The sequence below is a fragment of the Littorina saxatilis genome, linkage group LG11 (genome assembly GCF_037325665.1).
Source record: "Littorina saxatilis isolate snail1 linkage group LG11, US_GU_Lsax_2.0, whole genome shotgun sequence".
NCBI lineage: Eukaryota > Metazoa > Mollusca > Gastropoda > Littorinimorpha > Littorinidae > Littorina > Littorina saxatilis.
In genome coordinates this window covers 41,167,321-41,194,333 of record NC_090255.1, presented here as the reverse complement: position 1 = coordinate 41,194,333, position 27,013 = coordinate 41,167,321, and the positions used below count along the sequence as shown (strand labels likewise).

Genomic DNA, 27,013 nt, shown 5'->3' with positions numbered 1-27,013 from the left:
GCGAGAATTATTTTTTTTTTAATTTGACTTCTGGCATACATTTTCAACTAACTAATCCAACTTCGCGACAATCGTCCAGGCTGTATTTTATTATTATTATAATTATTAGTATACTGTATTTTTTTAATTTATTTTTTATTGATCATTATTATTATTTGTAACTCTCCACCACGAAATGAGTCGCATGTCACCTCGCGCGGTTCTGCGCTAGGCTTAATATAAGTCTGGGGGGACTGTGGTAACTCATGCGGTCCGGGGGGACTGTGCGACTCGTCCCGTGGTGGAGGGTCACATTTATTCAAGTAAATGGATGCTTTTATCACACGCACAGCCTGGACAGATATGTATAATGTCAACATGAGGAGGAGTACGTGTACCTTTCAACGAAGTGTTTTCAAAGTTAAAGATGATTATTAAATGTTGCTGTCGCTGGGCGCTGCATGTGTCATTCCTCTGCATGACGATCTGTTTTTAGCGAGTAGGACTCGATTCATTTTAGCGCTTCTTTTCAAACATGGAAAGGACTTTGTTGCATGTTCAAGTTCCACTCTCTCACAGTTTTGGGTCGGGCTGTTGCTTTCAAAGTCACTTTCCTTTTGTGTTCGTTTGGTTTGGAAGTTACATTAACGCTGTGAAGAAGGAATGAACCACTAGTTTTGTTTCGGTAGTAGTGGGTAATTCCGTGTTTATTCTTCTTCTTGCAGATGGTCGTATTTCTTTTATTTCCAATTTGTGACCCTCCACCACGAAATGAGTCGCATGTCACCTCGCGCGGTTCTGCGCTAGGCTTAATACAAGTCCGGGGAGTGTCTGTTAACAGTGTGAGGGTCACCTTAGTCACAGGCTTATAACTCAAACAGTTTTAGCTCTTTTCTAAAACGGTTTTCACCACTGGATAGAGCATAAAAAACTCTTTAGGAAAATGTAAAAATATGAAAATCATGCAAAGGTGACATGCGACTCATTCCGTGGTGGAGGGTCACATTTGTCGTTGTTTCGTCGGAGCAACACGCATATTAAACAAGGACTGGACTTTTTCCTTTTCAGTGTCAGAATGTTTACTTAAAGCCTGTGCTGAAATGGGCGATGTCGACTACGCGAAGTATACTTCGTAAAGCTGCCCGCAGAAGTCTTCGCGAAGTCGACTACACGCTAAATGAAGGACCGCCTTCACGTGTGGTTTTTTTTATATCCAAATACACTGCGTAATTCTACCGTATGGACACATTTTGCTGCGACAACTCCTTGCTATGATCGTGTCTTAATGCAATAATAATGATGCAGTCTTCAACATCAATGATTAATTATGAATATTGTGGATACTGACACGCAAGGGCTGTCACACAAAATGTTACTGAACCTTTCGTGGTGATTGTGAAGGTGGTGATTGTGTAGATAGGCGTGTGTCTTGTTTTTGTTCCTTTTTAGTGGAGAGTTTGAATTTGCTCAGCGTGTTCTCGGATTTATTAGTTGTTGTTGTTGTTGGTGTTGTTGTTGTTGTTGTTGTTGTTCTTGTTCTTCTTGTTGTTGTTGTTCTTCTTCTTCTTTCTTCTAATTCTTTCTTCTTTCTTCTTCTTCTTTCTTCTTTTCTCTTTTTCTTCTTCTTCTTTTCTTCTTCTTCTTCTTCTTCTTCTTCGTGTTCGTGTTATTTTCAGTATAAAGGATTATATCAAGAGAAATCAAAGTCCTTGAAACAGCATGACTCGTTGATACATTGCCACAAATGTCTTAAACGTGTTACTTTTGCCGTACCTAAGGTAGCGATTTCAGAGTGGACTCTGTAGCACTGCTTATATAACAAGACGAAAGTTGGGGGAACCTTTATATGGTCTTTTATATGTGTACTATTTGAGGAAAGTGTAACAAGATTTGTCATCCTAATACCCGACTGGTTAACCTTGTACGTGTTCTGTCAAAATCTGACTTGATTACTGATGAAGTAGTTGCTTGTTGTTTATTTGTCTCGAAAACCCAGGGGGTCACCCGATATCGATTCAGCATGATTATCAAAGTTGTTTTGTTAAGATTTGGCTATCAGTTTCTTTCGTAATAAGCTTAACCAAACAGTTGCTAAACTTATACCTTATTTCGAATTCTATGACCAAAGTGACACTGCTGTAGCCATGCAATTTATGTGCTGACCAAGTTGTATTAATTTATTTATTTATTTATCATATACTTATGGTTTGTTTATTTTCTTGTTTATTCATTTATTTATGTATTTATCATTAATTTAATGTATATATTTATTTATTTACTCATATGTTCACTCTTCCGTGTTAGATATTTGGCACTCTTAAATGTGTTCTTTAAAAATTCATAGTTTGCAGACATATTTGTTGTGTGCGCGCGCGATTGTGTGTTTGTGTGTGTGTGTGTGTGTGTGTGTGTGTGTGTGTGTGTGTGTGTGTGTGTGTGTGTGTGTGTGTGTGTGTGGGTGGGTGTTTGGGTAAAAATGGAGGTGTTAACCCCTTTTTCTACCGCTGTGTTTTCAGATCCTGGCCGTGGTCTTCGCCTGCTGTCTGTACCGCGCTATTGACAGTTAATCAGTTCCTCAGTTCCAACATCCGTCTGCAAACGTCCACCAACAACTTCGACGTTTTACCTCCGCAAGATCTATACATTCCTGAAAAAAACGCGTGGACGACTTCATTTCTAGTTTCCTTGATGGAAGTTTTATTCAAAAGACAAAGAGAACATTTGTGGTGCTGATAATGCTTTGGATAATTCGCATGAAACTGCATAAATAGTGTAATTTAGCTTCAGAACCAGACAGAAAACAGCTCTTTGCTGATGGTAATGACGTTTTGTTTTAAAGTCTGTGTTCTCGCCTGTCAAAAGAAAACACACATTCATATTATTCTAAGTAAAACGGAATAAATCAGTATGCCTCGCTTGTGCCTATCACGTTATTTGGTACTATGTACATGAACGTGGTATACAATATGTCTGTTTTGCTGTGCGGACCAAATTTGTACAACTTACACTACATGCCATGTTTTTCTTACCTTTGTGTCGTTTTGTTTCTCCCTATGTGATGTCTGTCACGTAAATATATATTATATGTACAATCTAACTTTGTTGTCTGTTGAAAAAAGTATTGTGCATATATAAATTTTTATAGAGATATGTCTTTTTAGTCATTTTTTTTCTATATCTGTTACTCTTCATATATTATACATTTTATTTTTCGTTTTCGTTAAACTGTATACACATTCTTGTAAATAAAAAAATTGTTTATCGTTTCAATCTTCGTTGTGGCCTTTCCTACACTTGCCTAACACCAATTTTTTTTATTACAAATTTAAAATCACAAGTATAATAATGAGGAAGATTTATGAATGATTTTTCTTTCTAATGTGGTATTTTGATCAGGCATATCCCCACAAAAGGAAATATTCTCATAATTTAGAATATTTATTTGCATAATTGTGTATTTACCATAAAAATGGTAAAGGCCAAACTCTTGAACTGGCCGAAGTTTTTCGTTATCAAATTCGCTAGAAAGATATTCTGCACCAACAAAGCTATTTCACGTTTTACTTACTTTTTGTATTAGAGCAGTGATTGTTTGAAAATGTCATAAAATGTATATAACGCATTTGTGACCCTCCACCACGGCATGATTTTCATATTTTTACATTTTCCTAAAAAGTTTTTTTTGCTCTATCCAGTGGTGAAACCCGTTTTAGAAAAGAGCGAAAACTGTTTGAGTTATAAGCCTGTGACTAAGGTGATCCTCACGCTGTTACCAGACACCCTCCGGACTTATATTAAGCCTAGCGCAAAACCGCGCGAGGTGACATGCGACTCATTTCGTGGTGGAGGGTCACATTTTAACATTTATTTGTACTTTGCATTCTCTTTTCATGCTGCATATATGCAAGCTAAACCTTTATTGTAGCAATGCATTTGATTTGACAGTTTTTCTAAAATTAGATCAATCATAGAAACACGCAAAGTAGACAAATTAATGTCTCATTATTTGGGGACATTTTTTATATGTTTAAGGGGCTGCAAGCCCGTGAATGTTGTGACTGTAACCTGGAGTACGTGACTCTCCTCAGGTTAGCACCAGAATATTGGTCTTATGACGAGGTGATAAACTGTAACGTGGACCCCAATGGGTGTGCTTTTCACGACTTGGTAAATGGTTAATCAGAAGAAGAGAGACACACCTATGTGTGGTTTCAGGAATTGTCAACAAAGGTACGTTTTACAGAAGAAAAGACTGTTCGTTTACAAAATAAAATATAATAAGCACGCACTGGTTTTGCTTTAGCTCTGTCATGAAATATATACCAGGACTGCTTATCCCTCCGGAACAAATGAACAGTAGCCCACATATCTTCCCCAACCCTTCCTGCTTTATTGTGTTGTTTTTTTAACATTACCGTATTCAACCTTGATTATCCAAAAAGAAGAAATGGCTAGCTCAAACTTGAATATGTTAGACTCAAAGACTAAGAGACGTACATGCCATGCAGAGAGAGCCAGCTGAGCTACTCTAGTTGTCAACACATACCACGATTTCTTACCTGTAAAGCTATAGACTGCTCAAATCCAAGAAACTGCATTCAATCTGAGATGAGCTTCTGCTTGGATACAACCAAGAATAAGGAAGAAGAAGCTACTTGATTCCTAACTAGACACGAGACATACAATAAGAACCCCTATCCCGAGATGAACATATGCCCAGAGGATGGGGCGGACATAGTCATGTCCTATGCATACGGAAATTAACCTCGATAGTAAAGCAAACGGCCCGACCTTAGAAGTGGTACAACCACGGGGAAAAAAGGAGGATTGGTATAAATGGCAAACCAACAACCAAGAACGGAGGATTTGTATGAATGGCAAACCAACCAATAAGAAGGGAGGATTTGTGTTAATGGCGAACCAACCAATAAGTAGAAGGGAGGATTTGTATGAATGGCAAACCAACCAATACGAAGGAAAGATTTGTATGAATGGCAAACCAACCAATAAGAAGGGAGGATTTGTGTTAATGGCGAACCAACCAATAAGAAGAAGGGAGGATTTGTATGAATGGCAAACCAACCAATAAGAAGGGAGGATTTGTGTTAATGGCAAACCAACAACCAAGAACGGAGGATTTGTATGAATGACAAACCAAGGGACAAACTCTTTATCACCAGGATATCTGACCAGACGGTCGTCATACTCGCAGTGTTAACACGTCCTAGCACACGGCTCCAGAATATCTATCTCCACTATCGGAATAGAAACAAAATTAAAGCGACTAAATCTGAAAAGAGACGGACTTTTGGGCATTTCAAGAATGAAATACTTTCTCTTCTCTCATTACAAATCATTTCCTGGGAAGATAGGTATTTTGGGTTTTGCACCTGTACATGTGTTTTCCTATGTTTTCCCATAAGAATTAGCCAAGTCGAACAAACAAGATAAGATACATATCGTTCTCTTCATTATAAGACGTGCACATTTTCCTCGCGAAAATGGCATTTTGACAAATAACTTTGACTTTGGTGTTGAAATCACATTGACATACCTGTAGTTGGAACTAACACAGCGGGATTTCATTTCGTACACTCAAAGGTGGTTGTCTACAACAGAAAGTTTCCTTTTTGTCAGGTGCCGCTTTTTCTCATGAAAGAAGGCAAAACAGCATGGCTTTGTTTTAAGAAAAATATTTGGATTTCAAAATGCTTCAAGAACGGATTTGTACACTCTTGTTCGTCCAAGTTAACACTGGCGATTTTTTAGGGGCTAAAAAAAGAGATACCGACAGCTTGTTTACCGTATAATTTGCATCTCTTTTACATTAAGTGGCTATAATCGTGCTTTCAAATTATGATTCACATTTTCTGATCACCATATAGTTATTACGATTTGCAGCTGTTAAATCCACTTCCTTCAAAAGTGTTGGCAAATACTGTTTTAAATTCATGCATGTACTCCAGTCTTTAAATAAATCTCTGTTTTCATACGATTTACTCTTTCGCGTTGTTTCGTTCAACCATTCTCTCTTTCTGTGTTACCCTTACCATCATTATCTCCCATACACTACCGGCACGGTTGGCCTAGTGGTAAGGCGTCCGCCCCGTGATCGGGAGGTCGTGGGTTCGAACCCCGGCCGGGTCATACCTAAGACTTTAAAATTGGCAATCTAGTGGCTGCTCCGCCTGGCGTCTGGCATTATGGGGTTAGTGCTAGGACTGGTTGGTCCGGTGTCAGAATAATGTGACTGGGTGAGACATGAAGCCTGTGTTGCGACTTCTGCCTTGTGTGTGGCGCACGTTATATCTCAAAGCAGCACCGCCCTGATAATTATGGCCCTTCGTGGTCGGCTGGGCGTTAAGCAAACAAACAAACAAATACGCACATAGACAGACGAACACACACACCTTTACAAACAAACACATATACACACTCATACACACACAAACATACACACAAACTCATGCACACACACACATTCACACACACACACACACACTTTCTCCCTCTCTCTCAGTCTTTCTTACACACACACACACACACACACACACACACGAGTACAGACTCATGCACGCGCACACACATACACACACACAAACACACACACACTAACACTAACACATGTGCACAAAATGAACACACACACACACACACACCGCACGAGAGAAAAAGACTACAGGGAGGCATGACGTCATGATGCATTATTGACGTCAAAGACTTTTGACCGTGACGTAATCTTCTTACGCGAGCTTTATCCATAGTGTTGGATAACCACACACAAATAGACTTGGAAACTACAGAATTTCTACCCGTCCAAAGCGGCCTTGGGTGGCGTTTGCTCAAAAAATGGGGGCGCCTATTACACCCACCGTATTTTTGTTAGTATTGTATACTTGTGTAACGTGAGTGTGTAGATGAGAATGTGAAAGTTGCTTTGGACCCAGATACACACAGCCGACACCAACGCAACAGCTAAGTTTCAGCCTGACAAAGAAATTCGAGTGACACAGCTAATGGCTGTACTTGTTATTTCTCTATTAGGCCAAAAAAAAAAAATTGTCTGTTTAGGGTAACCCGACCGACCCTATCGATTTGGCGCCGACCCAAAAACTTTTTTTTGATTTCAAAAAAAAAAAAGAAAAAAAAAGAGGTAAAAATGCTAAAAAGAGACATTTGGCGTTTCTTTCTCTCCCTTTCTCTCTGTTTTATTTATACGTTAGTTTTGAAACATGTATTCATCAAATATAAGAAGTGAATGTTCAGCCAACATAGCATTTACAAACAAAACAAAAAAAACAAAAAAAAAACTTTACCTACCTACCGACCCTACTTTTTTTGGTCATGTTACCCTAAACAGACAATTTTTTTTTTTTGGCCTTAAAAAAAATGTTTCAAGATCTTTAGGCCAAAACAAATAAATTGTCTGTTTGCTACAAAAAATAGGGTAGGTAGGTAGGTGGTTTTTTTGTTGTTGTTGTTGCCAGGATAGAATTCTTGAAAATAACTAAATGACACAAAGAGACAAGACTCGCTATAGATAGATTTATAAAAAACAAACAAATGTGACAAAGGATATAAAATGATTGTTTTACCTGGTCTGGAATCTTCAGTAGTAATTGCATAAAAAAGTCTGATATATCAATTATCATGTTAACCTGGGACAGGCTGATCTTTCTTAACCCAGTGTGGGATTTTCAGTGGGGCGACCACCCCCAACCCAGCGCGTCCCCGGGTGGCGGATAGGGGAACGGTCTTCAGATATGGAGATCAGCCGCTTGCGGCCGCGGACCAAACTGGCTCCGGGTGGGATCCCGGAAAATCCTCCCCCCTGTGCTCTCAGGGTAGGACGTACGGGCCATGAGCTAAGGGTGAGGTAACCCCGACAGAAAACCCCGAATGCTGAAGACGGAGGACCCGGGCCGCACGGCGCATTCTAACAAACCACGGGTACACGCACTTACGCAAATGATGACACAATCAACCAGCACAGATGAAAATGGCGCTCGCCCATTGAGGACCCCCCAGGGTGGAGCAGCGTCGGGTCCCATGCCTCAAAGGGACCCAGCCCCAACTACTGGAGGTCCCTCCCGTCCGTCTTGTCACGCCAGGGGACGCGGGAGGAAAGTGACTGGCACCACCACAACCAGGAAGAAACCCAGTCAGCAGCGACCTTTTCAGGTCATGCACTGGAACGCAGAAAGTATCCTGAACAAGAAGACAGAGTTGGAGCATATCCTGCATGAGAAGAACATCAACATCTGCTGTATTCAGGAGACGCACCTGACACCCCAAAAGTCCTTCAAAGTGAGAGGCTACCAATGTCTTAGGTCCGACAGAACAGACCGAAGCAAAGGAGGAATCCTGACCCTCATCAGGAACAACATCAATGCCTGTTTGATAGAAACGCACATGGAGGACTCCGAATATCAGGTGATTCGAATCCAGACGAAGACATCAGAATTCCATCTTGTCAACTTCTACTGCCCCAATGATAGACACCTCGCCCTTGACACGATCCCCGCAAAGGCCTCCAACTTCATTGTGGTGGGTGACTTCAACAGTCATTCACAGAGTTGGGGATATGACCACCTGGATCGGAGAGGAGAAGAGGTGGAGAACTGGCAGGACGACAAAGGTCTCATCCTTTTGAACAGTCCCTTTGACTGCCCTACATTCTACTCCAGAAGATGGCACACTACATCAACTCCTGACCTAGCCTTCTGCACGGAAGACATGCACCAGCTAACCAGCAGAGAGGTCGGAGAACAGCTAGGTGGAAGTGACCATCGGCCAGTCTTTTTGACCCTGGGCATGGAGTCCTGCACTGAAGCTTCCTTCCCACGGTGGAACTACAAAAGAGCGAACTGGTTCCTCTTTAGACACCGCACCAGCGAACTCACCAGAGACATCAGAGTCGAGGGTCGAGACATCAATATGGTGGCGAAGGACTTCAACATGAGCATCCTCAGAGCAGCGCGTGAGTCCATTCCCAGGGGTGCCAGGAGAGACTATAAGCCCTACTGGAGCAATGAATTGCAGGAACTGGATGATGATCTGGCAGACGCCAGAAGGGAAGCAGAAGTCAACCCGTCACAAAACAACAACATCCGCCTCCAGGAAGCCAAAGCCAAATTTCTCAAAAAGAAGCTACAGGCAAGACGGAGAAGCTGGCAAGAGAAAACAAGCTCTCTGAACCTTGAGAAGGATGGCAGAAAGCTCTGGAGGCTCACCAAGCAGTTGAATGATGAGAACACCAGCAGAGGAAAGATCACATTAGAAGAGAACGGGAAGGTGCTAACTGGAAAGCATGCTGCCAACCAATTTGCTGAAAGCTATGCAGCTGAGAGCAACCTCCATGTTAGCCCCGAGAAACAGAGAGAAGCAAGAAGAGAGAAAAGAGAGAGACCTGCCAGACAGTCGACAGTGGACGCCATGAGTCAACCACTCACACTCCACGAGCTGCACTCAGCTCTGAAAAAGTCAAAGGCGAAGAAGTCCCCTGGCCCAGACGGCATCACCAACGAGATGCTAACCCACCTTGGTAGTGCAGCAGAGAACAAGCTACTCGAGGTCTTCAACAGCAGCTGGCAAGAAGGATCGCTACCACAACTCTGGCGAGAAGCGATCATGATCCCCATCTTAAAAAAAGGGAAGGATCCAAAGAAGGCCACCAGCTATCGCCCAATCAGCCTCACCAGCTGTGTTGTGAAGACCCTGGAGAGAATTGTGAACGAGCGCCTCAGGTGGTACCTGGAATCCAGGAACCTCCTCGCCCCTGAACAAGCTGGATTCCGACAGTTCCGGAGCACTGAAGATCAGGTCACTTACCTGGCGCAAGAAGTTGAAGATGCCTTTCAGGAACAGAAGCTGGTCTTCGTCACCTGGATAGATCTTCAGAAGGCCTTTGACAAGGTCTGGAAAGATGGACTCCTTGTAAAACTGCTGAGGAAAGGCGTGTCCAGCAACATGTACCAGTGGATTCGCTCTTACCTCTATAACCGCAGGGCAAGAGTTAACGTCGACCAGACCAAAAGCAAGAAGTTCCTCCTTCGTCATGGCGTCCCTCAGGGCGGAGTCCTCTCCCCCACACTCTTCCTTCTCTTCATCGACGATCTGGTGTCTGAGATGCCCAAGGGGATCAAAGCTGCTCTCTACGCAGACGACCTTGTGATCTGGTGCAAGGAGGAGCACGCAAGTACTGCCACCTACAGAATGCAGCAAGCGGCAGATAGGCTGAACGCATGGGCAGAAGATTGGTGCGTCTCCATCAACAAGGAGAAATCCTCCACCACCCTATTCACACTGTCGCCAAAGCAGAAAGCCGGAACCATTAGGCTTGGTGGAACTCCTCTGAGAGAGGATGAAGAAGCAACGTACCTTGGTGTCACCTTTGATAGACGGCAGACCTGGAAACCACACATTGCACAGGCAGAGACGAAGGCCCGGCGCAAGCTAGCCATACTCAGGAAGCTGGCAGGTACCACCTGGGGAGCGAACGAGAAGATACTGAAGACAGTATACCAGGGAACAATCAGACCCCACCTCGAGTACGGCTCCACAGCGTGGTCAACCTCAGCCAAGACAAACCTGCAGACCCTTGACCGTGTGCAAAACCAGGCCCTCCGACTCATCACCGGTGCAATGAAATCCACGCCCATCAAGGAAATGGAGAAGCTTACCACCATCCAACCCCTCTGTCAGAGAAGAGAAGCCAAGACTATGGTACAGGCCGAGAAGCTCAAGTGCCTACCCGACCACCCCATGAAGCACAGACTGAGCAACCTCACCAAGAACCGGCTTAAACGGAGCAGTTTTGTACACGAGAGCAAGAGACTTTCTCGACAGTACAGGGAAGTCCTTCCACAGAACACTCTACCTCTGACTCAAGAAGAAGAGGAAACCCCCAAGGCAACAGAGAAACCAGGCATCCAGATCTGCACCAGTGTTCCACATGTTACCTCAGGAGAAGATCAGAATGACACAGCTCGACAGGCACTCACCTTGGCCCTGATCGACGAACAGTACCCAAAAGAGGCGTGGATCCATGTATACACCGATGGATCAGCAACTAACGCCGTGCTCAATGGAGGTGCAGGCATTCTCATCCAGTTCCCTGGGGGACATACAGCTACATCCAGCGTTGCCACTGGCAAACACTGCACAAACTATAAAGCAGAAGCAGAAGCTCTCATGCAGGCCGCCTCCTTCGTTCAGGACTCCGCAGACCCTTGCTTTCAAGTTGTCTTCCTCTCGGACGCCCTTTCAGTCCTTCAGGCCCTAGAGAACGACAAACTCCCACAGCTGGCCAAAGCATTACAGATAGTCAGACAAACCAGAAGAGTTGTCCTCCAGTGGATACCAGCACACTGTGGGATACCAGGAAATGAAAGGGCAGATGAGCTGGCAAAAGAAGGAGCCGTGGAAGACCAACCTGAAAACAGTGTCAGCTTTAGTGAGCAGAAGACAATCATCAAGGCATTGATGAGGCCAAGGACAAACAGAGATGACTACCACACAATGTCCAGAGAGCAGCAAGTCAACCTCATCAGGCTGCGTACTGGCCACAACAGGCTCAATGCTCACATGAACCGAAAGTTCAAGCTGGCGCCATCACCAACCTGTGCCTGCGGTCAAGAGGACCAAACAGCGGAACACATCTTACAGCGATGTCCCTTACTAGATGAGGAACGAAAAGAAGTGTGGCCGTCACCAACTCCCTTGCAGACCAAACTATACGGCAGTCGACAGGAGTTGGAGAAAACGACAACATTTATCACCAGTGCTGGACTGATTGTGTAACCTCTGCGAACGCCAAGAAGAAGAAGAAGATCATGTTAACTTTTTCTTAAAATCAGGGCCGTAGCAGCCCTACCGGCCACTCCGGCCAAAAAAAAAAATCGTCTTCATAAGCTTCAGCGCTGTGTTAGGAGGAAGGAGGGGTCGTGACTTAGATCGCACAATGACAGCGTTAAGCGAGAAATTGTCACTAATAGTTGAGGAGAACATAATGGCCAGGGACCGTACCTTTTTATTTTTTTTATGGCCGGACCACTTTTATGAGCTGTGCTACGGCACTGAAAATGGGTGTGTTAAATCCTAGTCTGTTTGTTTTTAATGGACTAAGCAATCCTTGGACTGACAGAAAAGATGTATTTTAAAAATGTCCAGTTGCTTTTACTTATTTTTCTAATTGGAAGAGAATATATGCAGGGCCGGACTACCGGGGGGGTTATGGGGGTTGCGCAACCCCCCCGGCCCTAGCCTAAACATGTACCTTACTTATTTAATTTTTTTTTTTATTATTGCTTATTTTATGCCGTTTCATGCAAGGAGCGACCATTTTCCTATCTCAGAATATGACCTACACATCAGCTTCAGGGGGCTTTGCCCCCTGACCCCCACAACGAGGGGGGGGGGGTGGGTTCTAGGGTTTCTGGACCCCCCCCCCCCCCCCAGCCAAAAAATAAAAATATTGAATGAGGTATGCATTTCTTTATTTTACATTGAGTTTCAATTTTTGGGGTAATAATCAGTGACAAAATCTGCTGCCTGAAACTGGTAATGATCATCCTCAGAATGCACCAGATTGCACCATTTTGCATCCTTTTTGTACAAAATTTTCCGGGGGGGGCATGCCCCCGGACCCCCCTAGCAAGCTAGGCGCTTCGCAGTTCAAGTATCACAGTTCAAGATTTTGCGCGACAAGAGGTGTGTTTCTTTTAACTGTGATGAAGAGGGATAACTCAACTTGGTATCTAACACTATTTCTGAACACTGTAATCACTTTAACACTTTTAAATTATGTTTGTCTGTGCTCCAAGTTTCTTCAAAAATGGGTAAAAAAAATAGTTTTCTCATAATTCACAAGTTAAATCATTATGTTGGATGTTCTATTTTGCTTCCCTCTTTCTGTTCTTAAGTTTTTGATCATTTGACTACCCTGCTTTTCTATTTGGAAGATAATATGCACTCTTTTCTGAAAAATGGGTAGGGGGTGGGTGTAGTAAAAGCATCACAGTTCAAGATTTTGCGCGATAAGAGGTGTGTTTCTTTTAACTGTGATGAAGAGGGATAACTCAACTTGGTACCAAACACTATTTCTGAACACTGTAACCACTTTTGCACTTTCATTTTTTTTCTCTGTCTTCCAAGCTTTAAATTCAGCTAATAAAATGAGTAAAAAAGTGGGTTTTTTTCAGAAATCACCAGTTAAATCACTATGTTGGATGTTCTATTTTGCTTCCCTATTTCTGTTCTTAAGTTTTTGATCATCTGACTACCCTGCTTTTCTATTTGGTAGATAATATGCACTCTTTTCTGAAAAAATGGGTAGGGGGTGGGGGAAGTAAAAGTATCACAGTTCAAGATTTTGCGCGACAAGAGGTGTATTTCTTTTAACAGTGGTAAAGAGGGATAACTCAACTTGGTATCTAACACTATTTCTGAACACTGTAATCACTTTAACACTTTTAATTTATGTTTTTTTGTGTTCCAAGTTTCAAATTAAGCTTCAAAAATGGGTAAAAAAAATAGTTTTCTCATAATTCACAAGTTAAATCATTATGTTGGATGTTCTATTTTGCTTCCCTCTTTCTGTTCTTAAGTTTTTGATCATTTGACTACCCTGCTTTTCTATTTGGAAGATAATATGCACTCTTTTCTGAAAAATGGGAAGGGGGTGGGGGTAGTAAAAGCATCACAGTTCAAAATTTTGCGCGTTAAGAGGTGTATTTTTTTTTAAATTGGTAAAGAGGGATAACTCAACTTGGTATCTAACACTATTTCTGAACACTGTAATCACTTTAACACTTTTAATTTATGTTTGTCTGTGTTCCAAGTTTCAAATTAAGCTTCAAAAATGGGTAAAAAAAATAGTTTTCTCATAATTCACAAGTTAAATCATTATGTTGGATGTTCTATTTTGCTTCCCTCTTTCTGTTCTGAATTTTTTGATCATCTGACTACCCTGCTTTTCTATTTGGAAGATAATATGCACTCTTTTCTGAAAAATGGGAAGGGGGTGGGGGTAGTAAAAGCATCACAGTTCAAAATTTTGCGCGTTAAGGTGTATTTTTTTTTAAATTGGTAAAGAGGGATAACTCAACTTGGTATCTAACACTATTTCTGAACACTGTAATCACTTTAACACTTTTAATCAATGTTTGTTGGTGTTACATGCTTCAAATTGAGCTTCAAAATGGATACAAAAAGATTTTTTTTCGAATTCACAAGTAAAATCACTATGTTTAATGTTCTATTTTGCTTCCCTATTTCTCTTCTTCAGTTTGTGATCATCTGATTGTTATTTTGTTTACATTTTCACAATACAATATTGCAACTTATTCAGTAGTGTTTGCGTGAAAAAATCTGATACCTATGCTTAAACTTCAGTCGTTATCTTAAAATTTTGCGCGTTAAGCCCTTTATATTTTGTATTTTCCTGATAAAGCAAACATTGAACTAACAGAAAAAGTAACTTTTAAAACTACCTAATCACTTTGAAATTGGGCCTCCAAAGTGTACTCCAGCCTTAAGTAAATGTGACCTTCCACCACGAAATGAGTCGCATGTCATCTCGCGCGGTTCTGCGCTAGGCTTAAATATAAGTCCGGGGAGTGTCTGGTAACACTGTGAGGGTCACCTTAGTCACAGGCTTATAACTCAAACAGTTTTCGCTCTTTTCTAAAACGGTTTTCACCACTGGATAGAGCATAAACAACTCTTTATGAAAATGTAAAAATATGAAAATCATGCAAAGGTGACATGCGACTCATTCCGTGGTGGAGGGTCACAAATTGCAACGCCAAGGCACTGCATACCCCAGCGAAAGACAAACCTCTCTCTCTCTCTCTCTCTCTCTCTCTCTCTTTCTTTCTCTCTCTCTCTCTCTCTCTCTCTCTCTCTCTCTCTCTCTCTCTCTCTCTCCCTCAAACACACACACACACGAACACACACACACACACACACACACATACCCCAAGTTACACACGTACACACATACACACTCACTCACTCACTCTCTCACACACACTTCATACACACAAAACACCCCCCCATACGCACATATAGACAGACGGACATACACACCTTTACAAACAAACACACATACACTTACGCACACGCACAAACACACACCCACCCACCCACTCTCTCTCTCTCTCTTTCTCTCTTATACAAACAGACACACACCACACACCCACACACACACATGTACGCACGCATGTACGCACGCACACACCCACAGACACACATACACACACACACATACACACACCCACAGACACACACACACACACATTGACTCACACAAATCTCATACACACAAAACACACACTCATCCGCACATACACGGTTGGTCTAGTGGTAAGGCGTCCGCCCCGTGATCGGGAGGTCGTGGGTTAGAACCCAGGCCGGGTCATACCTAAGACTTTAAAATTGGCAATCTAGTGGCTGCTCCGCCTGGCGTCTGGCATTATGGGGTTAGTGCATCCCCTGTAACCCCCCCCCCCCCCCCCCCCTAGTTCGGCCCTGACTATAGCCTGAACAGAGAGGAGCAAGTTATCCTCTTCAGATTACAAACGGGACACAACAGAATGCAGGCACATCTGTTCAACAAACTGAAGATAGGACATACTGTTGAACAAGCCATATGACGCAGATCAGCCAAGAAATGTTTTCAGAAGAGCTGATGCAGCAAAGGTTGCTGGGAAATTAATCTCAAGTCGTTATATCATTTGCGTGAGTGGCGACACTCAACGGCTCTTTTAAAATACACACACACAATTTTAAGCCCTTTCAGACATGTATTATGTTGTTATTCGCCATGCCAGAAAGAGTATTAAACATAACAAGAAGAGCAAACGCTCGATCGAGTCACTTTCGCAGTTCTGAATATTATATGAGGCATCAGATGGACAGGAAGAAATTGCTATTCACAACACAATGAGTCACGTTCACATAAAATTTGAGCCCGGTCACTTTTATAGTTTCCGAGAAAAGCCCAACGTTAAGTTGTGTGTTGCCGAACAGAAAAGGCTAGTTATCTCCCTTGTTTTTCTGATAACGTTCGTAAAAGGCTACAGATGTAAATACTTTGATGTAAAGAATAATCCTACAAAGTTTCAATCACATCCGATGAACTTTGTCAAAGATATAAAATGTCTAATTTTTCCTTTGACGCTGACCTGTGACCTTGAAAAAGGTCAAAGGTCAACGAAACCATCGTTAAAGTGTAGAGGTCATTGGAGGTCACGACTAAACAAAATATGAGCCCGATCGCTTTGATAGTTTCCGAGAAAAGTTTGTCAAAGATATAAAATGTCTAATTTTTCCTTTGACGCTGACCTGTGACCTTGAAAAAGGTCAAAGGTCAACGAAACCATCGTTAAAGTGTAGAGGTCATTGGAGGTCACGACTAAACAAAATATGAGCCCGATCGCTTTGATAGTTTCCGAGAAAAGTCCAACGTTAAGGTGGTGTCTACGGACGGCCGGCCGGACGGCCGGCCGGACAGACTAACACTGACCGATTACATAGAGTCACTTTTTCTCAAGTGACTCAAAAATGTATCATAAGAGATTGAACGTACAATTGTGAAGATAAGCAAGCAATAACAAAACTAACAGATTCAAATAACACTGTAAGTGTATGCATATTCAACACCGACAGCTCACAACACAATGTTTTGAATGCAAAGAACAATTCCTGGAAACTGCTCTATGAGATTTGTTTGTTTCGGTTCGATCAGAACATCTATATATTTGAAGCACACCAACAAAAAACAAAGAAACTTATTAAAAACATAGAAAAAATATATGAATATTTAACTGTGACAAAGACTGTTAGAATTTGTTTAAAGCTTGAGGGCTAGTTATATGGGTTGTTTTAAGCAAGCATCTGAATACATTACTGAAACCAATCGTTATCCTTTTTACATTTAGTCAAGTTTTGACTAAATGTTTTAACATAGGGGGGGAATCGAGACGAGGGTCGTGGTGTGTGTGTGTGTGTGTGTGTGTGTGTGTGTGTGTGTGTGTGTGTGTGTGTGTGTGTGTGTGTGTGTGTGTAGAGCGATTCAGAGTAAACTACTGGGCCGATCTTTATGAAATTTTACATGAGAGTTCCTGGGTATGATATCTCCCGACTTTTTTTTCATTTGTTCGATAAATGTCTTTGATGACGTCATATCCGGTGTGAATGAATGTAAATGCGCTAATATGCTGTCATACAGGAATCAAACACAACTCCAAATGTAGATTCCCTCCACTGTATTATACGGCTATGACCTCATACACACAAATACACACAATCATGAACATAAATGTTAGGTATTCAAAAATCCGGTACTCACAGTTTTGTAGGCAAAAACAACTCGAGATTACAATCTCGCACACAATTGCACTATCAAAACTCTCTATCCTTCACTTAGGTGGAGAAAAACACAACCAGTCCGTGAACTCATAGGCACACGATATCTATCTTACGTGTATCGACTCACGGCTCGTGTGTAGTCAAACAAAACAGTTATAGTTCCTAATCCGGCAGACTTACATCACCGTCTGCTCTGTCTACTAAATATTCCTTATCTCTTAAGTAATTAAGCTCTTGTAGACATATTTTAATTCTGTTCATACACAGAATTACACAGCGTGTATTGCCGTTCACTAGGAAATGTATTTAACTACTAATTCCTTCTACTGGTGACCTCGGTCTACTCAGTATCTATCGCCCTGTGACCTCTATGGTCCAACTCTACGGACAACCATAATCTTGCACTAGCTTCTCTAAATCCCGTCGAATCTCAGCTATGCGGGTCTATAGGCGTGATATTCCGGCGGATTCTCAGATCCTTCATACTGTCATCTGGACACTATCTTCCTTTCCGACCGGTTATACGACGCACTGTCTGCTATGTTTAAAGTTACAGTGTTAGTCGATTCAACTTATGCGATAAACATTAGCGATATTCAAATGCTTATTCCATTTACCTGTTAAGTGCTTTACTCGGGCTTCCTTTCTCCCGGTCGATTCCTGTGACAACCCCTCCCTGTCCCTGGACAGTGGTTAAGTGTAACGATATCTTCGTTGCGATTCACAATATCAACTCTCTCGGTCAGTGAGCTGAATTCACAGTACGTGCTACACACTTCACTACGTCACTCTATTGTCTCTGGTTAGCGCTCTAAAAGCGTGGAGGATATCACTGTCAAACTTTGCCTGTTAGTGTTATTCGTGATTTCCTTCACATCCGGCTTTTTGTAAAAGTTGAGGCGGCACTGTCACACCCTCATTTTTTCAATCAAATTAAATTGAAATTTTTGTAAAGCAATCTTCGACGAAGGCCGGACTTCGGTATTGCATTTCATTTTGGTGGCTTAAAAATTAATTAATGACTTTGGTCATTAAAAATCTAAAAATTGTAATTAATTTTTGTTTTTATTTCAAACGATTCAAATTTACGTTCATCTTATTTTTCATCTTTTCCTGATTCCAAAAACATATAAATATGTTATATTCGGATTAAAAACAAGCTCTGAAAAATAAAAATATAAAAATTATGATCAAAATTAAATTTCCGAAATCGATTTCAAAACAATTTCATCTTATTCCTTGTCGGTTTCTGATTCAAAAAACATATAGATATGATATGTTTGGATTAAAAACACGCTCAGAAAGTTAAAACGAAAAGAGGTACAGAAAAGCGTGCTATGCAGCACAGCGAAACCACCACCGCGCTAAACAGGCTCGTCAGTTTCACTGCGTTTTGCACGAGCGGCGGACTCGGTCGTTGTGAAAAAATGCAGTGCATTCAGTTTCATTCTGTGAGTTCCACAGCTTGACTAAATATAGTAATTTCGCCTTGCGCGGCTTGTTTTTTCTTCCATTTGAGTAAGGGCAGACTTTCTTTCTTTATTTATTTGGTGTTTAACGTCGTTTTCAACCATTCAAGGTTATATCGCGACGGGGAAAGGGGGAGATGGGACAGAGCCACTTGGCAATTGCAGAGATGGCCCGGAAATTAAGTGGGTTTTTTTTTTAACAAGCTTTTCAAGTTTTGTTTAAAGGTTCTTAATAACAATTCTCAGAAAAGGTAGTTTTGTTGTCCTTAAAACTGATATTGAAATTAAATATGGGTCAAAATGGACGGTACGGTTTTTTGCGACATTTGTTTTATAAAACTTGTTGTTTTAGGGACACATTCATCTTTCAAAAAAATAAAGATAAAACTTTGCATTATGTTGGGTTTTTTACTCTAAAAAGGTTCGTAGATGCAACAACAGAGCAACATCTCAGGGCCGGACCAAATGAGTTGTAAGGGGGGGTTCCTCCTTTTTTGGGGGGGCAAATCAGCGAAGTGGCGAAGCCACAAGCGCGCGCCTGCAACTAGGGGGGTCCGGGGGCATGCTCCCCCGGAAAATTTTTGAAAAACGGTTAAAATCTGTGCAATCTGGTGCATTCTGGGCCTTGTTTTGAGGGTTAAGAGCAGCATTGTTTTGGTGCTAAAACTAGTAAAAAAACCAAACACTCAAAGCAAGGTACATGCTTTTTCCAGGGGTGGGGTTCCGGAACCCCTGGAACACCCCCCCCCCCCTGGGTCCGGCCCTGCATCTTTAAATTTATAAAAGTATTTGATTTTCTGGGTAGATATCATAAGCACAAAATACATTTCGGAAAAAAAGTGTTTGTACTTTGACAGAATATCAGTTTTATGTTCTGCCGGCTGGCCGCGTCTATACTGATGGACACGGCTTATTATTAAGACTCGCCGATTTCTCTTCTTCGCTTTCGTTCGCTCCACCGAATCCTCAGGTGAGTCAAAACGCCACTGTTTGGATTGCATTTCCAAACAAATAATTCATTAAAATATCGCACTGTGCACAACCCAGGCTGTTGCTGTTTGGTATGTGACCAAGTGGAGGGATGGTCTTATCCCACGTTTAACCCTGGTCAGATCTGAGACGGCTAGCTGGACTGTTTTCCAGAGAAGGAGTGTGCCTTTAATTAATGATAATTAAACGGCAGGGACTAAACAAAACAAGATCTCTGTTCTTAGCCCTCTCTTATGTCACAAGAATGAAAGTTCGCGAAGACGTCACACTGCGAATGATGGCATCACGTAACAGTTCTGTCACCGTTGATGTATGTCCCCTGAGGACATTACATAGTGTTTCAAGGGCAGAGCTTGTTTGGTGAAATCGCCACATCGCCACGGTCAATAATTACTCGTACGGTCACTGCCAGGCTGTTCATGTTTCGGCATTTAATACATATGATCGGTCTGTCCTGGCTGCCCAGAAGGTTTCCCATCAAAGGAAACTCGTTATTGGTCAGTCTCGGCTGCCCAGAAAGCTTCATATTTAAGCAAACTCGTGGTAGAGCACTGGACTTGTGATCAAAAGGTCGCTGGTTCGAATCCGGGCCGGGACGGACACAGGTCAACCTTATGTGCAGACCCAGAGACGGTATCCATCTCCCACCCCCGTGTCACCACAGTGGCACGTAAAAGACGTAAGTGCAGATGGCTGATCCCACCTAAACACGCATACACTTGTGTATCTCATCTAAAGTCGAGTTAAAGCCCGGGACTTGACTTACTTGACTTATTCCTGCAGACTCCCTGTGGAGCATAGGGCCGGGAACATGCCCCTAATGGCTTTGCCGTGAGGGCGTAAAACTTGAATTTCTCTTGGTCCGTCACGGCTGCCCAGAAAGCTTCCCATTAAAGCAAACTCGTGATTGGTCAGTCGCAGATGTCAAGAAAGCTTTCCATTAAAGCAAACTCGTGATTGGTCAGTCGCAGATGTCAAGAAAGCTTTCCATTAAAGCAAACTCGTGATTGGTCAGTCCCAGATGCCAAGAAAGCTTCCCATTAAAGCAAACTCGTGATTGGTCAGTCCCGGATGGCCAGAAAGCTGCCCACGAGGGGACAGCGGGCGAAGAACTGTCGACACTCGAAGCGGAACATCGGGGAGCAAAAGGAGTAGACGATGGGGTTGACGGCGCTGTTGATGTAGAAGGACCTCAGCAATATCATCATGCCGTTCGTTGTCAGGGCGGGCTCGACAAGCTCTGGTCGCAGCACCTCCAGGATGACCACGGTCAGGTAGGGCATGCTGCTAACCACGAAGACTAGGGTGAGCACCGCGAACATCATCGTCTGGCCCTTTTTAATCTTGGACCTGAGCTTGACCTTGACCTTGGTCGCCACCTCGTTGGGCTTGGGCGCCACCTTGTTGGGCTTGGGCGCCACCTCGTTGGGCTTGGGCGCCACCTTGTTGGGCTTGGGCGCCACCTTGTTGGGCTTGGGCGCCACCTTGTTGGTGGTGGTCGCCACTTCGTTTTGGGTGGTCGCAACCTCGTTGAAGGCGGTCGCCGACTGGTTGGCCATGTCGTTGGGGATGGTCGCCACGTCGTTGGGGATGGTCGCCACGTTGTTGGGGATGGTCGCCACGTCGTTGTGGATGGTCGCCACGTCGTTGCAGGTGACTGATACACGGAGGGGCGAAGGCTGAGCGCTGCTGTCGGGCACCGTCTGGGACACCCTGCAGTCGGGCTCCGGCTCCGGCACGTCCTTCTTGGGCTGCTTCGCGTTGGCCTCGACTTTGACCTGCCACCGCTCCAGTTTATTTCTGTGGCGCCACAGGTAGAGCAGGATGCGCCCGTAGGACACGCCTATGATGCAGACCAGGATGAGGAAGGCGAGGAACAGCACCAGGTTGTAGACCAGCGGGATCTTGGTCCCCACGAAGTCGTCGGAGATGGTGCAAGTCACGCCCGTGATGTTGAGGTTATCGGCGAACTCCTGCGTGTGATGCCCCGAGAGTATGCCGTTGGGCAAGGACAGCAGCAAGGCCCACACCAGGCACGAGCCCACCGGGAAGTACAGCCTCTTGTAGGATGCCTGCATGGACACCACCTGCAGCTTGCACACTGCCTGAAAAAGGGATCAGATTGCACACCACCTGAAAGAGGGATCAGATGACATGATTGCACACCATCTGAAAGAGGGATCAGATGACATGATTGCACACCATCTGAAAGAGGGATCAGATGACATGATTGCACACCGCCTAAAAGAGGGATCAGATGACATGATTGCACACCGCCTGAAAGAGGGATCAGATGACATGATTGCACACCACCTGAAAGAGGGATCAGATGACACGATTGCACACCACCTGAAAGAGGGATCAGATGACATGATTGCACACCGCCTGAAAGAGGGATCAGATGACACGATTGCACACCACCTCAAAGAGGGATCAGATGACATGATTGCACACCGTCTGAAAGAGGGATCAGATGACATGATTGCACACCGCCTGAAAGAGGGATCAGATGACATGATTGCACACCGCCTGAAAGAGGGATCAGATGACATGATTGCACACCGCCTGAAAGTGGGATCAGATGACATGATTGCACACCGCCTGAAAGAGGGATCAGATGACATGATTGCACACCGCCTGAAAGTGGGATCAGATGACATGATTGCACACCGCCTGAAAGAGGGATCAGATGACATGATTGCACACCGCCTGAAAGAGGGATCAGATGACATGATTGCACACTGCATGAAAGAGGGATCAGATGACATGATTGCACACCGTCTGAAAGAGGGATCAGATGACATGATTGCACACTGCATGAAAGAGGGATCAGATGACATGATTGCACACCGCCTGAAAGAGGGATCAGATGACATGATTGCACACTGCATGAAAGAGGGATCAGATGACATGATTGCACACCGCCTGAAAGTGGGATCAGATGATATGATTGCACACCCTCTGAAAGAGGGATCAGATGACATGATTGCACACCGCCTGAAAGAGGGATCAGATGACATGATTGCACACTGCCTAAAAGAGGGATCAGATGACATGATTGCACACCACCTGAAAGAGGGATCAGATGACATGATTACACACTGCCTTAAAGAGGGATCAGATGACATGATTGCACACCGCCTGAAAGAGGGATCAGATGACATGATTGCACACCGCCAGAAAGAAAGATCAGATGACATGATTGCACACCGCCTAAAAGAGGGATCAGATGACATGATTGCACACCGCCTAAAAGAGGGATCAGATGACATGATTGCACACCGCCAGAAAGAAAGATCAGATGACATGATTGCACACCGCCTGAAAGAAAGATCAGATGACATGATTGCACACCGCCTGAAAGAGGGATCAGATAACATGATTGCACACCGCCTGAAAGTGGGATCAGATGACATGATTGCACATCGCCTAAAAGAGGGATCAGATAACATGATTGCACACCGCCTGAAAGTGGGATCAGATGACATGATTGCACACCACCTGAAAGAGGGATCAGATGACATGATTGCACACCGCCTGAAAGAGGGATCAGATGACATGATTGCACACCATCTGAAAGAGGGATCAGATGACATGATTGCACACCATCTGAAAGAGGGATCAGATAACATGATTGCACACCGCCTGAAAGAGGGATCAGATGACATGATTGCACACTGCCTGAAAGAGGGATCAGATAACATGATTGCACACCGCCTGAAAGTGGGATCAGATGACATGATTGCACACCACCTGAAAGAGGGATCAGATGACATGATTGCACACCGCCTGAAAGAGGGATCAGATAACATGATTGCACACCGCCTGAAAGTGGGATCAGATGACATGACTGCACACCGCCTAAAAGAGGGATCAGATAACATGATTGCACACCGCCTGAAAGTGGGATCAGATGACATGATTGCACACCGCCTGAAAGAGGGATCAGATGACATGATTGCACACCGCCTGAAAGAGGGATCAGATGACATGATTGCACACCGCCTGAAAGAGGGATCAGATGACATGATTGCACACAGCCTGAAAGTGGTATCAGATGACATGACTGCACACCGCCTAAAAGAGGGATCAGATGACATGATTGCACACCGCCTAAAAGAGGGATCAGATGACATGATTGCACACCGCCTGAAAGTGGGATCAGATGACATGATTGCACACCGCCTGAAAGAGGGATCAGATGACATGATTGCACACCGCCTGAAAGAGGGATCAGATAACATGATTGCACACCGCCTGAAAGAGGGATCAGATGACATGATTGCACACCGCCTAAAAGAGGGATCAGATGACATGATTGCACACCGCCTAAAAGAGGGATCAGATGACATGATTGCACACCGCCTGAAAGAGGGATCAGATGACATGATTGCACACTGCCTGAAAGAGGGATCAGATGACATGATTGCACACCGCCTAAAAGAGGGATCAGATGACATGATTGCACACCGCCTGAAAGAGGAATCAAATGACATGATTGCACACCGCCTAAAAGAGGGATCAGATGACATGATTGCACACCGCCTGAAAGAGGGATCAGATGACATGATTGCACACCACCTGAAAGAGGGATCAGATGACATGATTACACACTGCCTTAAAGAGCGATCAGATGACATGATTGCACACCGCCTGAAAGAAAGATCAGATGACATGATTGCACACCGCCAGAAAGAAAGATCAGATGACATGATTGCACACCGCCTGAAAGAGGGATCAGATGACATGATTGCACACCGCCTGAAAGAGGGATCAGATGACATGATTGCACACCGCCTGAAAGAAAGATCAGATGACATGATTGCACACCGCCTAAAAGAGGGATCAGATGACATGATTGCACACCGCCTGAAAGAGGGATCAGATAACATGATTGCACACCGCCTGAAAGTGGGATCAGATGACATGATTGCACACCGCCTAAAAGAGGGATCAGATAACATGATTGCACACCACCTGAAAGAGGGATCAGATGACATGATTGCACACCACCTGAAAGAGGGATCAGATTGTACAGCGTCTGAAAGAGGGATCAGATGACATGATTGCACACCATCTAAAAGAGGGATCAGATAACAGGATTGCACACCATCTAAAAGAGGGATCAGATAACAGGATTGCACACCGCCTGAAAAAGGGATCAGATGACATGATTGCACACCGCCTGAAAGAGGGATCGGATGACATGATTGCACACCGCCTGAAAGAGGGATCAGATGACATGATTGCACACCTCCTGAAAGAGGGATCAGATGACATGATTGCACACCGCCTGAAAGAGGGATCAGATAACATGATTGCACACCGCCTGAAAGTGGGATCAGATGACATGACTGCACACCGCCTAAAAGAGGGATCAGATAACATGATTGCACACCGCCTGAAAGTGGGATCAGATGACATGATTGCACACCGCCTGAAAGAGGGATCAGATGACATGATTGCACACCGCCTGAAAGAGGGATCAGATAACATGATTGCACACCGCCTGAAAGAGGGATCAGATGACATGATTGCACACCGCCTAAAAGAGGGATCAGATGACATGATTGCACACCGCCTAAAAGAGGGATCAGATGACATGATTGCACACCGCCTGAAAGAGGGATCAGATGACATGATTGCACACCGCCTGAAAGAGGGATCAGATGACATGATTGCACACCGCCTGAAAGAGGGATCAGATAACATGATTGCACACCGCCTGAAAGAGGGATCAGATGACATGATTGCACACCGCCTAAAAGAGGGATCAGATGACATGATTGCACACCGCCTAAAAGAGGGATCAGATAACATGATTGCACACCGCCTGAAAGAGGGATCAGATGACATGATTGCACGCTGCCTGAAAGACGGATCAGATGACATGATTGCACACCGCCTTAAAGTGGGATCAGATGACATGATTGCACACCGCCTGAAAGAGGAATCAGATGACATGATTGCACACCGCCTGAAAGAGGGATCGGATTACATGATTGCACACCGCCTGAAAGAGGGATCAGATGACATGATTGCACACCGCCTAAAAGAGGGATCAGATGACATGATTGCACACCACCTTAAAGAGGGATCAGATGACATGATTGCACACCGCCTGAAAGAGGGATCGGATGACATGATTGCACACCACCTTGCACACCACCGTTTTACTTGGATTTTTCTCCATATTTTTGACTTTGTTGGAATTGGGGGAGAAGGGTCCGAGGACTTCTGTCCTAACCACGGCTGTGGGAAACACTCTGTTTCACCGCAAAAAGCAGCCATAAAATAGGCCACGCGTTTTGTTCCACACCGTTTTGGATTTTTCTTCTGCGTTTTCTGGTTGCTGGATTTTTGTATCCATTGTTTCATCTTCGCGGGTTCAAGCTATAGCTGCGTTAGACTGTCCTTAGCTTTTCTTCCCAGCTAACCATGGCTGAAGAGGGTTCGCCTACGAGGAGACTAGCTTTTGACACTCCTGGCAGTGAGGAACCGACTGATCGAGACGCACGCGCTAGAGCGCGAAGTATCGTTAAACGCAAGGAGTTGGAACGTAAGGAAGACTTAGAGCAACAGACGAGAAAAGAAGAACGCGACAGACAGGAACGACAGGCCGAACGTGACAGACAGGACAAGAAAGACGAATGTGACAGACAGGACAAGAAAGAGAAAGACGAACGTGACAGACAGGACAAGAAAGAGAAAGACGAACTTGACAGACAAGAAAGGGAACGACAGGCTGAACTTGACAGACAGGACAAACAGGCCGAACGCGAGCACCAACTGGAGCTAGCTAAGCTACAGGCGGAGAAGGGTACGCCTACTCAAACTAGCGCGCCGACGTTTGTGACTGACCGTACGAGACTTCCTACGTTTGACGACGACAAGGACAAGCTCGACGATTTTCTGCGCAGGTTCGAGCGTATTGCTTCTGACCAGAAATGGGAAGAAGGTACGTGGGCTAGTCGCCTTAGTACATGTTTGAAAGGACGCTCTACAACGCTTTGGAGGACGACGAGGCGAGGAACTATCGGGCTCTAAAGAAGGCGCTACTCCAGCGTTTCAACTTGACTGCCGAAGGTTATCGACGTCGACTGCGGAACTGCAAGAGACTGAGTGGCGAGCTGAGTCATCAATTCGTGGCACGTCTGAACCTCTACCTGCGGCGCTGGGTTGAGAAGGCCGAGAAGAGGTGG

The 27,013-nt window shown here is 44.0% G+C and overlaps 1 protein-coding gene and 1 long non-coding RNA gene across 2 annotated transcripts in view; one reads left to right on the top strand and one right to left on the bottom strand.

The window, feature by feature from the left end:
* The window catches only part of LOC138980463 (uncharacterized), a 6,874-nt gene extending 900 nt beyond the window's left edge, over positions 1 to 5,974 (top strand). Inside the window, exon 2 of the long non-coding RNA XR_011460340.1 lies at positions 2,496 to 5,974. This is a non-coding gene — a long non-coding RNA (uncharacterized lncRNA). The remainder of the gene's footprint in view (positions 1 to 2,495) is intronic.
* A 14,898-nt stretch (positions 5,975 to 20,872) lies between these two features.
* On the bottom strand, positions 20,873 to 26,181 carry LOC138979576 (uncharacterized). Its single transcript, XM_070352290.1, has 2 exons — positions 26,131 to 26,181; positions 20,873 to 21,916 (listed from the first exon to the last, which is right to left on the bottom strand). Exons 1-2 carry the CDS (start codon positions 26,179 to 26,181, stop codon positions 20,873 to 20,875), a joined length of 1,095 nt encoding a protein of 364 aa, XP_070208391.1.
* Between the last annotated feature and the right edge of the window lie 832 nt (positions 26,182 to 27,013).